The sequence below is a fragment of the Syngnathoides biaculeatus genome, chromosome 20 (assembly GCF_019802595.1).
Source record: "Syngnathoides biaculeatus isolate LvHL_M chromosome 20, ASM1980259v1, whole genome shotgun sequence".
Lineage (NCBI taxonomy): Eukaryota > Metazoa > Chordata > Actinopteri > Syngnathiformes > Syngnathidae > Syngnathoides > Syngnathoides biaculeatus.
This window is the reverse complement of record NC_084659.1, coordinates 3,091,015-3,104,320: the sequence shown is the minus strand read 5'-3', so window position 1 is coordinate 3,104,320 and position 13,306 is coordinate 3,091,015. Positions and strand designations below refer to the sequence as shown.

Genomic DNA, 13,306 nt, shown 5'->3' with positions numbered 1-13,306 from the left:
TCATCTGGGTCCTCTCAATGCGGAGGAGCAGCGTCTCGACACAAGAGCCCCTCCCGGATGACCGAGCTTCTCACCCTATCTCTAAGGAGGAAACTCATTTCAGGCGCTTGTATCCGGGATCTTGTTCTTTTTGTCACGACCCACATCTTGTGTTGATAGGTGAGGGTACGAACATAGATCAACTGGTAAATTGAAAGCTTCACCTTTCAACTTGGTTAACTCTTCACCTCGATGGATCGATACAAAGTACGCATTACTGCAGACGGTTATCCGAATTGCTGTCGATCTCCCGTTCTATTCTTCCCTCACTTATGAACAAGACCGCGAGATGCTTGAACTGCTTCACTTGGGGCAGTATCTCATCCCCAACCTGGAGAAGGCCCATCACCCTTTTCCGATCTCAGATTTGGAGGTGCTGATACTCATCCCAGCAACTTCCCACTCGGCCGCGAACCGCTCCAGTGAGCGTTGGAGATCACGACTTCATGAAGCCAAGAGAACCACATTATCTGCAAAGAGCAGAGGTGTGATGCTGAGGTCACCAAACCAGACACACTCTACGGATCGCCTGCTCCTTGAGATTCTGTCCATAAAAGTTATGAAAGACTCAGTAACTAAGGGCAGCCTTGACAGAGTCCAACTCTCACAGGAAATTTGTCTGACTTATTGCCAGAAATGCAGAACAAACTCTGACACCAGTCATACAGGGACTGAACGGCCCATATCAGGGGGTTCAGTACCCCAAACACCTGAAGAATCCCCCCACAGGACTCCCCAAGGGACACGATTGAACGCCTTCTCCAAGTCCACAAAATGTAGACTGGTTGGTTGAACGCCCGTGGACCCTCAAGGATCCTAACGAGGGTATAGAACTTGTTCACTATTCCACGCCCAGGACAAAAACCACATTGCTCCTCCTGAATCTAAGATTCGACTTCCTGATGGATCCTCCTCTCCAGCACCACTGAATAGATGTTACCAGGGAGACTAAGGAGTGTGAGCTCAGTATAGTTGGAACCCACCCTCCGGTCACCCTTCCTAAAAATGGAGACCACCACCCCAGACTGCCAATCCAGAGTCACTGTCCCAGATCTCCATGCGATGTTGCAGAGGCATGTCAACCAGGATAGCCCCACAACATCCAGAGCCTTTAGGAAATCCATCCCTGGGGCCCTGCCACCAAGGACCTTTTTAACAACCTCAGTGACCTCAATCCCAGAGATAGAAGAGCCCACCTAAAAAAGATCAGACTCAGCTTCCTCATGGGAAGGCGTGTTGGTGGAATTTAAGAGGTCTTCGAAGTATTCTCCCCACCGACTCACAACATTCTGAGTTGAAGTCAGCAAGCAGTGCCCCATCTCCACTATACACAGTGTTGACGGTGCACTGCTTCCTCGTCCTCCCACCAGACAGTGGACCAGAATTTCTTTGAAGTAGTCTTGAAGCTGTTCTCCATGGTTTCACCAAACTTCTCCCGCGACTGGGGTTTTGTCTCATTGACTACCGAAACTGCATTCTGCTTGGCCAGCCGGTATCAGCAGCCTTGGGAGTCCCATGGGCCAAAAATCCCTGAAAGGACTCCTTCAGCTTGGTGTCCACCAACGTGTCCGGGGGTAGCCACCACGACAGGCACTGACAACCTTAGAGCCACAGCTCCGGGCGGCTGCCTCAGCAATGGAGGCGCGGAACATTGTCTATTCAGATTCAATGTCCCCTGCCTCCCTTGGAGCATGGGCAAAGTTCTTTTGGAAGTGTGAGTTGAAATTCCTTCTGACAGAGAAGACCCTCACAATACGTTTGGGCCTGCCACATTGGATCGGCATCTTCCCCCACCATTGGAGCCAACTCACCACCAGGTGGTGATCAGATGATAGCTCCGCCCCTCTTCACTCGGGTGTCCAGGACATGCAGTTGCAAGTCCGATGACATAACGATAAACTGATCATCAAACTGCAACCCAGGGTATCCTGGTGCCAAGTGCATGTGGACAGCATTATGACTGAACATGGTGTTCGTTATGGACAATCCATGATGAGGACAGAAGTACAAAAACAGAACACCACTCGGGTTCTGATCGGGGGGGCGTTCTTCCCAATCACGACCTTCCAGGTCTCACTGTCATTGCCCATGTTGGCATTGAAGTCCCCCAGCAGAGGACTCCAAAAAGGGTAGGTACCCTGAACTGCTGTTTGGTGTATGGGCACAAACAACTTTGTCTGCTCCCTCATCTAGGAGATTTCTGCCATGGGTGGCCCTACCAGGAGCATGAAGCCACAGACAAGCTCTTAAGATCATCAGGACACACAAACCCCTCCACCACGATTAGGTGACAGCTCGAGGAGCAGGGTAGTCGGAATGTTATACTTTTGTTACCAAGTACAGTGGTACCTCTACTAATGAAAGATTCGGGTTATGAAGGGCCTCCCCGGAAAATATTTGTATCTAGTTACAAAAGAAATTCTGGATATGAAAGGAAAAAAATGGCGCTGTGTTCCACCAAATGTAAACATCCTGAACTGTATCTTGGTTTTAAAGCGGGGTGATAGAGCTCCTCTCCTATTGGCCAATGCCTAAGCATCTTACTGGCATCACATTGGCTTGGAGAGATGTCGATTTTTAGCCATGACGCACATCCTGTCTCTTGATGTGTGTGGCACGATAGAGCAGAAACCCGTATTGGCTAGCACGTAGGATTACATCCCTCAATTTAGCTAGGTGGGGTTTGGAATGTCAATCTTTACCCGTGATGCACTTCCTGTATCTTAGTCAACTAATCCATTGTGCAAAGTGCGCTGAGACGTCAAGAAATGAATGCAGTTTAAAGTAACTAGTAGTGCGACAATTGTAACAATGTTGCAGATGCTCCTCAGGCACATAAGTAGCCATTGTGAGTGTAGTTTAACTTAGACCTGGGCACTCTCTGGCCCGTGGGCCACATTCGGCCCGATGGATGACCCTGCCTGGTGTCCTGCCCACAGGACTTCTTTCAAGTGGATCCTTGGTCCCAGTTCTGTCCTCAATGGACCTTAAGGTCCAACTCTTAGCAATGTCCCACAAGCTTTCAAAATGATGATTGAACATAACATGTTTGAAGTTGAAATTGTGGAATCATACCGCACATGTAAAGCAGGGTGAGCATTTTTTTACTTGGAGAGATCACGAGTAATATCATTGTAGTCTTCATAAGAGAGTGGCTGTATTCATTTGACTTGGCTCGTAATGGAACCCGGTGCTCTGTCTTAAAAGTCAGATGCGATACAAATAGGTAAATAGACATTTCTCTTACATGACATCGCACATTTAGGTATTACAAACCCGACACGTCGGCAGAACGCATTACACACATCATTCAGCAGCTCAGTGATACACTAATAAAGTGAAACTTGTTCTCCTGCAATGTATAAAGCACTGATAATAATTCAATCAAACTCAGAGAAGTTACTTCCTACCTCTTTTTAGATGGGGTCCTTATCCTACATGTTGCAGTCACAGCAATTATAGGACATTTCTGTCAGTCTTTAAGCATGCACAATGGTCTGAATTCACTTGCATGCATCCGGAGGCACACACCCTTGGGATTCTTTCATTGGGTGTAGGTGTTCTGCCCCAAGTGTTTAATATGTTAAGAAGATCGATTTTATTAGAAAAGATCTGTTTGTGTTGTTAATTTTGAGAGTGCATTGCTGAGCTTTTATTTTGAAACTATAGAATACAGGAAGTAGGAAGCGCTGAGCAAAACGGTAAAAAAAAGGCATGTCAACAGTTGAAAGATAGCACGTTGAAATCAGCTTATTCCTGTGCATGAATCTGTCAGAAAGCAATGGCTGTGAGTAATTTATGTTCTTTACATGTTTCAGAAGTATTGTTAGTAACTTTAACAGTATCTTCGTGTATATTTGTGAGCTGCACTGATTTAGTAACTTTACATGTTGTGTTCATTCTCATGAGATAGCTAGCAGCAGTATGTGTATCTGCTACTCACATCACGAGAATGCTGTTGCTGTTTGTGCTTAGACTTACTGAATGTGAATGTTTAATTCATATACTAATGGAAGATGTTTATACTCCATACTGATTTGACATTGCAGTCTGTTTAGTATGTTTTGTAATTCTTTTTCTAGTTTCACTCCATTTTCATTGTGTCACCCGACTTGACCTGTTAAGAAGTCATTAAAGGAGCAAGCACGCTCACTTCCTGGCTCTTGAAAAGAAGTTTGGCTGGCTGTTTATTCATGTTTGCACTTTGGAAGTAAAACACATGAAGAGAACAGTACAGTGAAAAGCCAGTGAATCAGAAGGATTCATCTGCCACAGTTATGGAAGCACATGCAATAAAAGGGAGGAGAAAGCGGCATCAGTGTTCAGTTCCAACTCCAAAGCCACTTCCAAGTCTTCAGTAGTTAGTGCTGCTGCTAGAGCTAGAGCTAAAGCCGAAGCTGCACGCACCAGAGCCACATTCGCTCAAAAGGAGTTAGAACTGAAAAGACAGAGAGCTAGATTGGATTTGGAAAAGGCTACACTAGAAGCAGAGTTAGAAGCTCTAGGACTGGAAAAGGCAGCTGCTGCTGCTATTGTAGAGGCTGAAGTTTTAGAAGCTGCAGCAGGACCAGAATATGAGGATAGGTGCAGCGCCAGGAGTCGCATCTCATCGCAGATAACATGTCAGCGTACAAAGGCATATGTGGAACATCAGGCTCAAGCCAGCTTTGAAACTGCATCGTCTGTGGATATAACTCCTCATTGTTTTAAAGAAGCGTCGCCACCAAGACAGCAGGAAGCTCCTGAATTAACTCCTGCACACAACTGTGATGCCACGCCTACAAGGAACACACAGCAAAGTGAGTACTTATCAGCACCTTAGCCTCAGACAAGCCTGTTTAAGCGCTCCTACCTGCACTCTCAGCATCTCAGCTCGCAACCTCAGAACCCCCAGTCCTCCTTTAAAACCTATCAGGAGCAGAGCTCTCCCTTATTCAGTCATGCTAGCCAATCAAACCACTTCATATAGAGCAACCCACAGCATTCTTCTTCTGCTCCAGCCGCTAACATGATAGACTTCGCTAGGTACCTCGCCCGCAGAGAGTTGGTAACCACGGGGCTCTCTCGCCTGAGAGCTACAGAGCATGGGAGTCCTCTTTCCTTAACGCCATTCAGGGCTTAGAGTTAACAGCCAGTGAATAGCTGGACCTCCTGGTAAAATGGCTGGGAAAGGAGTCATCTGAACATGTTAAAAGAATATGTGCTGTCCACATCACCAATCCTCACGCTGCTCTCGAATTAGCCTGGACAAGACTCCAACAATGCTATGCTACCCCTGAAGTGATTGAGAATGCTTTATTCAAACGATTGGACAATTTTCCTCGGCTAACCTCCAAAGATAACATCAAGCTAAGAGAACTTAGCGATCTGCTCTTGGAACTATTCTCAGCCAAGCAGGATGGCTATCTACCAGGACTGAGCTACCTTGACACTCCTTGAGGGATTAAGCCAATCGTGGAAAAGCTGCCACCAAACTTACAGGAAAAATGGCTGTATGCTGGCTCAAACTACAAAGAACGGTACAGAGTGTGTTTCCCTCCTTTCTCGTTTTTTGTTGACTTTGTCAGATGTCAGGCAAAGGCCAGAAATGACCCCAGCTTTGTGTTGGTGAGCAGTAACCGCAGCCATGACCATAGTGAAAGATCCACAACCAAGCATGATAGTTCTAGGACAGCTGTGTTTGTGCATAGAACAGATGTCTCAACAACAGATTCAAGCTTGTTACACAAAACATCTACTGACAAGAAAGGTAGTGATGACCCAACCAAGTACTGTCCAGTGCACAATAAGCCACATCCTCTGGAAAAATGTAGAGCTTTTAGAATGAAGCTGCTAATGGAATGCAAAAGGCTGCTAAAAGAATACAGACGTTGTTTCAAGTGCTGTTCTGGTACTCATGTGGCTAGAGAATGTCCGGCAGAGCTGAAATGCAATGAGTGTGAAAGCAATCAACATTGCACTGTCATGCACCCAGACACTGCTGTCTCCCCTGCACCATCTCCTCTGACAGAATCAGACGTAGAACAACAAAACAGCTCTCCTCCAGAAGTGACCTCCAGGTGCACCAAGGTCTGCGGCGAAGGTCGCCCACCAAGGTCCTGCGCCAAGATATGTTTAGTCCAGGTTTTTCCCCAAGGACAGCGAGAACGCTCAATCAAGATGTATGCCATCCTCGACGACCAGAGCAATCGATCACTGGCCAGGTCTGAGTTTTTTAAGCTGTTTGACATCCAAGGGGACCATACACCTTACCTGATGAGGACCTGTGCTGGAACCACGGAAATGACTGGGAGAAAGGCTGTTGGTTTTCAGATCGAAGCATTGAATGGTGAAGTGTGTTTGGACTTGCCTCCGCTCATTGAATGTAATGAAGTTACGAGCAACAGATCGGAAATCCCTTCTCCAGAGATCGCTCACTCCCATGCTCACTTGAGATCCATGGCACCTCACATCCCAAAGATCGATCTTAAAGCACAGATCTTAATCCTACTGGGGAGAGACCTCATACAAGTTCACAAGGTGAGAGATCAAATCAAAGGACCTCACAACGCTCCCTTTGCCCAGCGTTTGGATTTAGGATGGGTTATAGTAGGGGAGGTTTACATCGATAGTACATACAAGTCCACTGTATCAGTCCTTAAAACCAATGTCCTACAGAATGGACGCCCATCTTTTCTGATGCCCTGCCAGAATCACATCAGTGTGAGAGAGAGAGTAGGCTACGGCGGGGAGCACAGACAGTCTACCTCCGCACAGCTGACAACATATCCTGCGTCTGGTGTTACTGCAAAAGATAAACTCGGACGAGATGTGTTCGCGAAAACGGAAGATGATAACAAACCTGCCTTGTCCTTCGAAGATGAGACCTTTCTGGAGATCATGGAAGCAGAGTTCAAGAGAGATGAGCAAAACAGTTGGATCGCTCCTCTACCATTCAGAACACCCAGACCACGCCTTCCAAACAACCGTGCTCAAGCTCTCTCCCGTCTTCATTCATTGCAACGCACATTGAACAAAAATCCTACAAATCAGAATCCAGCTGATTTAGCCACCAGATCTGTACCTGCGTCACGGCTCACAGACACTATGTGGTTTACAGGGCCAGAATTCCTTCACAAACCACACCAACCAGAAACACCCAGATCCTTTGAGCTGGTGGATCCTGAGGAAGACGTGGATGTGAGGCCTCAGCCGACCACTCTTGCTACTTCGCTCAGAGAAAGTGAACTCACCTCAGAACAATTCCAACGGTTCTCGACCTGGGAGTCCTTGCTGAGAGCAGTTTCCTTCTTGATCCATCAGATTCGCTCACACAGGACAAACTCAACAGTTACGTGTAAAGGATGGCATCAGTGCAACCAACCTCGCACTCCAGAAGAGTTAGAAGCGGCAAAGATCGTCATAATCAAAGCTGCCCAGAGAGATGCTTATCCAGAAGAGTGTGTCGCACTACTAGAAAACAGGGCTATACCAAAATCCAGCACAATTCTGAATCTCGACCCTTTCGTGTGTGATGGTCTCCTGCGAATAGGAGGACGTCTGAGACATGCTTCAGTCAATCCAGAGGTCAAAAACCCAATCATTCTCCCGAAACAAAGTCACGTCACAAGATTGCTTGTGAGCCATCGCCATGCGAAGGTGAAACACCAAGGACGGCAGTTCACAGAGGGAGCAATCAGGTCTGTTGGTCTGTGGATTGTTGCTGGCAAAAGATTAATAGGCTCAGTTCTTCATCGCTGTGGTGAACTCTAGGTCACATCCTACCTGTGGGGCAAGCTCAGAGGAAAACTTGAGACACAAAAGATGGCTGACCTCCCTTCAGAACGTCTGAGCTCATCTCCACCATTCACGTATGCAGGGTTAGATGTTTTTGGACCCTGGAATGTGATCAGTCGACGCACAAGAGGCGGAATGGCTCAAAGTAAGCGATGGGGTATACTTTTTACATGTATGAGCACCAGGGCTGTACATGTGGAAGTTATAGAGTCCATGGATACTGCCAGTTGTATCAATGCCCTGCGAAGGTTCTTCGCCTTAAGAGGGCCAGCTAAGCAGCTGAGATCGGACAGAGGCGCGAACTTTGTAGGAGCCAGCTCTGAGCTGTGTATGAAACGAGCTGATCCAGGTCAAGCCTCCACTCTTAAGTTCCTCCACGAGAATGGTTGTACCTGGGAATTCAATCCCCCACACGCATCCCACATGGGAGGAGTCTGGGAGCGCATGATCGGCATAACCCGAAGAATTCTTGACTCCATGTTGCTGTAAACCAGACATATTCACCTGACCCATGAAGTGCTTTGCACTCTCTTGGCAGAGGTATCTGCTATCATCAACGCAAGGCCTTTGATCCCTGTCTCTTCTGATCCCACTTCTCCAATGATGTTGACCCCTGCTATGCTCTTGACCCAAAAACCGGGGATAACTGCTCCACCTGGAGGCTTCAATGAAAAGGATCTCTTCAAGTGTCAGTGGAAACAAGTGCAAGCATTGGCAAACGAATTCTGGTTTCGATGGAGGGATGAATATCTCCACACCCTTCAGCCAAGACGCAAATGGCACACACACCACGTCGAAACCTGCAGGTTGGAGACCTAGTGCTGCTGAAGCAGAGCCAGACACATCGCAACGAGTGGCCAATGGGGTCGTCTCCACCTTCCCAAGCAGTGATGGACAGGTCCGCAAAATTGAAGTCAGGACGTCGCAAGACAAAATAAAGACTTTCTTGAGGCCTATCTCTGATGTTGTCTTGCTCCTGGCAAAAGAAAATCAAAGCTAAAGTACAGATGCTTTAGTGGCATTAGTGCCAGATGGGGAGTGTTCTGCCTCAAGTGTGTTTAATATGTTAAGAAGATCGATTTTATTAGAAAAGATCTGTTTGTGTTGTTAATTTTGAGAGTGCATTGCTGAGCTTTTATTTTGAAACTACAGAATACAGGAAGTAGGAAGCGCTGAGCAAAAGGTAAAAAAAAAAAAGGCATGTCAACAGTTGAAAGATAGCACGTTGAAATCAGCTTATTCTTGTGCATGAATCCGTCAGAAAGCAATGGCTGTGAGTAATTTATGTTCTTTATATGTTTCAGAAGTATTGTTAGTAACTTTAACAGTGTCTTCGTGTATATTTGTGAGCTGCACTGATTTAGTAACTTTACATGTTGTGTTCATTCTCATGAGATAGCTAGCAGCAGTATGTGTATCTGCTACTCACATCACGAGAATGCTGTTGCTGTTTGTGCTTAGACTTACTGAATGTGAATGTTTAATTCATATACTAATGGAAGATGTTTATACTCCATACTGATTTGACATTGCAGTCTGTTTAGTATGTTTTGTAATTATTTTTCTAATTTCACTCCATTTTCATTGTGTCACCCAACTTGACCTGTTAAGAAGTCATTAAAGGAGCAAGCACGCTCACTTCCTGGCTCTTGAAAAGGAGTTTGGCTGGCTGTTTATTCATGTTAGCACTTTGGAAGTAAAACACATGAAGAGAACAGTACAGTAGGTCTACTCACTTATTGAAACAACTCACATATACATGAAGAGCTTATTTATCATTTCATTTATATTCTTGTTCTATAGACTTCTCTAATTTACCTAGTCCCACCACATTCCATTTGTATGGGCTGGTTCATGACCCTTGTCCTGTCCTATCATGTCCTGTTCTTTCTTCACAGGGTGGGGCGCTACAGTCTTATGCAACATTCAATTTAATGTTTCTTTGATGTATATATTGAATGATTTACTTGTCTCATTCTGTTGAATGTTAGCGTTTTCAATAATATATGGACTGTCACGTACTGCTTTACAGAAGTCAATGACAAAGCCGTGTGCTTAATTTGTGGTAAACTAAACCTACAACAGCTAACGCTGTAGTTAAAAGACTAAAATTAGGAGTTTAAGGATCTTCTTTTCCTTTCGGCTGGTCCCGTTAGGGATCACCACAGCGCATCATCTTATTCCATCTAAGCCAATTTCCTCCGGCTTCCTCTCTAACACCAACTGCCCTCATGTCTTCCCTCACAACATCCATCAATCTTCTCTTTGGTCTTCCTCTCGCTCTTTTGCCTGCCGGCTCCATCCTCAGCACCCTTCTCCCAATATACTCACTCTCTCGGATCTGGACATTTCCAAACCCCCATGTCTACTCTCTCGAACCTTGTCTCGAAAACATCCAACTTTGGTTGTCCCTTTAATGAGCTCATTTATAATCCTGTCCATTGAGAGCCTGTCTCACCTCTTTCCGAAAGGTTGCACAACATTCTTCCTTTGTCAGCTTCCATTCTCCCCTGCCACTACCTTACAGTCAGTAACATCCTTCAGATTACATTGTCTGCAAAAAATACAATCGACCTGCGTACTTCTCCCTCCGCTCTTGTAGGTCACTCTATGTTCCTTCCTCTTCTGGAAAGAAAGTGTTCACTACAGCCATGTCCATTACAATCTGCACCAATCACAACTCTGTGTGGAATGCTCAGAACTACTTCATGTCGTTCCTTCCAGAATTTCTCTTTGAACTCTAGGTCACATCCTACCTGTGGGGCATAACCGCTAATCACATTATACATAACGCCCTCAATTTCAAATTTCAGCCTCATCACTCGAAGTCTTTTTTTTTTTTTTTTTTAAATGGATAGCATCCCTTATGTGCACAATTATTGTGTGACTTGTCTAATGAAGTACACTTGAACACACTGGTTACACCGTTCCCATGTATGCTACCACATGTTTTAGTGTGTCTGTAAGATACCATATGATGGTGCTCGCAAGGCAGAGAGGAATAGTTAGTAAAGTAAGCAGAAGAAGGGCAGCACAGTGGGTCAGCTGGTAAAGTGTTGGCCTCACAGTTTTGTGGAGTAGGGTTCGATCCCGGCCCCGCCTGTGTGGAGTTTGCATGTTCTCCCCGTGCCTGCGTGGGTTTTCTCCAGGCAGTCCAGCTTCCTCGCATTCCAAAAACGTGCAAAATTAATTGGACACTATAAATTGCTCCTAGGTGAGATTGTGAGTGCAGCTGTTGTCTGTCTCCATGTGCCCTGCAATTGGCTGGCAACCAGTTCAGGGTGTACACCGCCTGCTGCCCGTTGACAGCTGGGATAGGCTCCAGCACGCCTTGTGACCCTCGTGAGGATAAGCGGCAAAGAAAATGGATGGAAGTATAAGCAGAAGAAGCTTATAGGTGCTCCCAGAATGCTTTGTGGCACTCGGGACCTCATTAGTGGCGCAAAGCATGCTGAGAGCATGTAAATAGTGTTTAAAGTGCATTTTTTGTGTCAATTTTTTCTCGAGTCATTCTTTTGTCTGTTTATTTATTTGTTACATATGCTATTCTATTTGCTGTGGTGTGATCATTTAAATTTGATGTGACACCGTGAGTATGTACAACATCGTCAGTAATGACCTACCAACACGGGTAGTGTGGAGGTAATTTAGTTTTTTTCTGCTTACAGATGAAAAATGTTCCTTGCTGCCTCATGAGCACCATCATTAGGTAGCTTGTTCGGGAGAGAATTCAATACCTGTCCAATCGTGAAACTACCGCAAAAAAAAAAAAAAATCTTGGTAGATCAAAATCCACAAATACGCCTACAAACGGTGAACGTAAATGTGCAAAGGCACACTGTGTATGTCCATTTTCCAAGCCCCTTATCCTCAAAATGGGAGTGCCGGAGCCTATCCCACCTGACTTTGGGCAAATGCCAAACTCCACCCCGAACTGGTCGCCAGTCAGTTGCAGGGTGGGATGTGAATTATGTTACGTAAAATGCATCATCAACGGGGCCCATAAATGAGAATATCATTCAAATTAGAATGCATGGAACAAATCATCCAACCTGCTCTGCGTAGCACAATCAGAGGCTGCAGATTGAACAAAGCGTCCAGTAGTTGCCGTTGTGGCTCCTGCTCCTTCTTTGGTCCGCGAACTTCTTCCTTGTACTCTCCTGTCGTTCTTGTACACATTTTCACACGATGATCACAACACTTTCTGCGCTACATAAGAGAGATGAGAAACCCAACTGAAAATCAGACATCTTAATTAGATCAAGATTCAGATTTCGACATTGTGTGTTAAACAGTCCATTAGCCCCCCTCCCAATTTGTTGTGGTTCCGTTTTCCTACATTTCAACTATTGTTGGTAGTTTTTTTTTTTTTACAAAATCTCTTTACTCCGTCTAAAGCATATGGTGCCGCCAGTTTATTGTCAGTTCTCGTTAATTCACGGTCTCTCGTGCATAACGAAATCAAAATTCCTGATCCCATCTCACATTGCGAAACACTTTTATCAGAGGGTGGGACCCAGATGCAGGAAGCTTAGACGCAGTAGTTGTAAAAGAGAATGCAGTCAACGGGGCGACAGTCCAAAAATCACAAGGAAAAAAGGCTTGGTCCAAAAAATTATGAAACTATGTCAAAAATCGGATATGGCAAAACATGAAAACGTAACGTGATTTCGTATGGCCCAGTAACGCTATGACATGGGACGAGGCAGTTGCGCTAGCTGACGTTCGTGAACACACATGCATATTTAGGGAGTCCCCCGAGTTAAAACGGTCTTGAACAACAACATTTCGACTTTAGGACACACGTGTCTTGTCTGCCATTTTATCCCTAGCACCATAGTTCTTCTGCTTCGGTTATGCTTATTGTTTATGCGCTGGGAGTATATTTTCCTTTTTCGCCCAGCTTTTTACACATTATGGCCAAAAGAAGAAAGCTGTTTTTTTTTTTTTTTTTTTTTTTTTTTTAAGCAATCCTGGTCCAGCCGATAAAAGCAAATACCATTGAAATGAAGATTAATATAATTGAAAGATCAGAGAAAAGGAGTAACACCGAACAACATCGATAAAGACCGGGGTTTCAGTCAGTCGACTGTGGCGATCATGATTAAGGACAAAGGCCATATTTTAGTGAACGTGAAGGGTTTTGCCCCTATGACTGATACAGTGACCATGAAGCAACTTTTTTAATGAAGAAAAAAAAAACAAGCAACGTTCTTCGATCGTTGCCGAGATGGAAAGATTACTTACGTTACAGATTGAGGATCCGAATGAACGTAGGCTTAATATCAGCCTAATGTTCACTAAAGGAAAAGGCACGGCGCATTTTTCTAACTTTTAAAGAGCAGAAAGGAAACGATGCTGATGAGGGATTTACTGCTAGAAAGGGGTACCTGCAAATGCTTCCTTAGCAGTCGCTCAGCACAGCCTCCCTTCATTCTCTCTTGCAGTAATGGGTAGTACAGCATCTTTTTTTTTTTCAATATGAAGAACC

At 45.2% G+C, this 13,306-nt stretch overlaps 2 protein-coding genes across 14 annotated transcripts in view; one reads left to right on the top strand and one right to left on the bottom strand.

Moving 5' to 3' along the window:
• LOC133493621 (gastrula zinc finger protein XlCGF57.1-like) overlaps positions 1-13,306 on the bottom strand; it is a 51,170-nt gene that overhangs the window by 23,435 nt on the left and 14,429 nt on the right. For 7 of the 11 annotated variants that reach the window (XM_061807188.1, XM_061807177.1, XM_061807183.1 and 4 more), the window contains one exon: positions 11,868-12,024. In XM_061807188.1, coding sequence (XP_061663172.1) covers positions 11,868-12,024 — 157 coding nt within the window. Of the gene's footprint in view, positions 1-10,881; positions 11,140-11,867; positions 12,025-13,306 lie in introns of those variants that run through there. The other 4 variants (XM_061807185.1, XM_061807186.1, XM_061807184.1 and 1 more) reach the window with 2 other exon arrangements.
• LOC133493623 (uncharacterized) overlaps positions 3,668-13,306 on the top strand; it is a 30,585-nt gene continuing 20,946 nt past the window's right edge. For 2 of the 3 annotated variants that reach the window (XM_061807190.1, XM_061807191.1), the window contains exons 1-2: positions 3,668-3,826; positions 4,122-9,088. In XM_061807190.1, the coding sequence (XP_061663174.1) occupies positions 5,863-7,791 (1,929 nt within the window). In that variant the 5' untranslated portion in view covers positions 3,668-3,826; positions 4,122-5,862 and the 3' untranslated portion in view covers positions 7,792-9,088. Of the gene's footprint in view, positions 9,089-13,306 lie in introns of all 3 variants that reach the window. The other variant, XM_061807192.1, reaches the window with a different exon arrangement.